The sequence below is a fragment of the Belonocnema kinseyi genome, chromosome 8 (assembly GCF_010883055.1).
Source record: "Belonocnema kinseyi isolate 2016_QV_RU_SX_M_011 chromosome 8, B_treatae_v1, whole genome shotgun sequence".
NCBI lineage: Eukaryota > Metazoa > Arthropoda > Insecta > Hymenoptera > Cynipidae > Belonocnema > Belonocnema kinseyi.
The window spans coordinates 89,824,128-89,826,298 of NC_046664.1; the positions used below are offsets into that span (position 1 = coordinate 89,824,128).

The window sequence follows — 2,171 nt, forward strand, 5'->3', positions numbered from 1 at the left end:
TCAAAAGCAACAGCATTAAGTACTGAGATAAAACCTTTTTCTCTAGAGATATCGATCCCACGACTCTCCGGAGATAAAAAAACTATCTTGCTAGGCTAGTATTCACTGCATGGGCCGCCGAGACTCTTCCAGAGTACGAGGCGGGAATCGAACCCGGAAGCCCCCACGACCATCGTCCCTCTTAAAAACTCAACTATTTTGTTGAAAATTCATCTTTTTATTTTAAAAATTAGTCTGTTTGGTTGAATCCAAATATTTCTGATTGAAAATTCAAATTTTTTTGATTGAATTATCGACTATTATACATTTTGTTGGTAATTCATATTTTTATTGAAGATTCATTACTTTGCTGGAAAATTGAACTATTTTGTTAGTAAGTTATAAGTTATAAACTCAACTATTTAGTTAGAAATGTATGTATTTTGCGTATATCTTATGTAACTTGTGGAGGACCCCTTCTAAAATTCTGTATGACTGTTGTCACTAAATATGTTAAAAATAAATTTAAAAGCAAACATTTTGTTCAAATTAACATTATTGATCTCGTAGGTGGAAGTTTGTTTTTATACCTAAAAAAAATTTATATCGGTCATTTTAAATTTCGGGGAAACTGATTTTCATTACTTTATGTAAAAACAGTACTTTTTACCATTTATGAGCTGATTTTTTTTACGTCTGTCATTGAACCACAGTGTTAATTAAATTTCTGCTCAAGTTCTAATTTATAAAACTCCTATTCTGATATTTTAGAATTCAATATATGATTGGGTGAGAGATCATCGGACACATCACAAATATTCCGAAACAGATGCAGATCCACACAATAGTAGTCGTGGATTCTTTTTTTCTCATGTTGGCTGGCTGATGATGAAAAAGCATCCGGAAGTCATTAGACGAGGACGTCAAGTAGATATGAGTGATATTGTTTCAAATCGCGTCCTGGCATTTGGTAACAAGTATGATATTCAAGAATGAACCCTTTTTTACTCTTGTGAAATAATTTTTATAAAAAATAAGTTAACAAATTTCACTAATCAATATGATTTATATACAGCTCACTAAATTAATATTTGTAAGTTTTATATTCGAAATTTTCATATTAATTCCAAATATAATGGATACAAATTTGTGTAGGTCTTCAATCAAATTTGACGAATGAATTTGTATGGTATCTGGATTGCAACATCTGCTCTAACAATATTATGTCAATTTTGATTTCAATACATTTTTACAAAGTTACGACATTTTTCAAAAGGAAAGAATCGATAATTATATGCATTTTTATCAATGTTTTCAGATATTTTCTACCTCTGAAGATACTATTCTGTTTTGTGATACCGATAAGCATACCAGTTTACTTGTGGAGTGAAGAGTGGTATCACGCAATTTCTTCACAATTCGTCCGTTATGCTTTTTCATTGAATGTCGCATGGAGCGTGAATAGCGTCGCTCACATTTGGGGAAATAAGCCATATAATAAGTAAGAAAAGAAATATATGAAATTATTCAATGTTCCTATTTCTCGTAAAAAAATTTCTTACACATTTTAATAGAGTTAAAACCATTTTTAAGTGTTTATAACATGAATAATTTAACCTTCTTTGACTAACATCATATAAACTGCAATCCTACAGAGTCTCGACAAATAAGATTGCAAAAGTTCACAAAGATGATTTTTTCTTCAATTGCACACAAAAAAATGCATTAAAAAGTTTTAGTTTAAATTGGAGTACTTTAGATTTCTTTTATACTAGAGTATTAAAAAATTGTGTTATATCTAATATATAAATCTGCTAACTATGGATGATCGAATCTATGAATAAAGCATACCATTTTTCTATTTACACAGAAACATAGGCCCAACAGAAAACAAGTTCGTTGCTTTTATAGCACTAGGTGAAGGTTGGCATAATTACCATCACGTATTTCCGCGGGACTATAAGACTTCAGAATTAGGAAATTATGGATTCAATTGCTCAACAGCATTAATTGACATGTTTGCAAAAATCGGTTGGGCTTATGATTTAAAAGAACCTTCTAAAGAATTAGTCAAAACAATGATCGAAAAGAAAGGCGATGGTTCTCATTCAACTGAGCAACTCAAGCCCGTACTTAAATTGGATTAAAATGTATCACATTATTTAAGTTTATTGTTTTAAGAAATGTGTATT

General features: G+C 30.4%; 1 protein-coding gene across 1 annotated transcript in view; it reads left to right on the forward strand.

Annotated features, from left to right (window-relative positions):
* The window catches only part of LOC117178597, a 145,353-nt gene extending 143,197 nt beyond the window's left edge, over nt 1-2,156 (forward strand). The window contains exons 12-14 of the mRNA XM_033370021.1: nt 751-956; nt 1,298-1,480; nt 1,850-2,156. Of these exons, the coding sequence (XP_033225912.1) occupies nt 751-956; nt 1,298-1,480; nt 1,850-2,126 (666 nt within the window). The 3' untranslated portion in view covers nt 2,127-2,156. The remainder of the gene's footprint in view (nt 1-750; nt 957-1,297; nt 1,481-1,849) is intronic.
* Nucleotides 2,157-2,171: the final 15 nt, after the last annotated feature.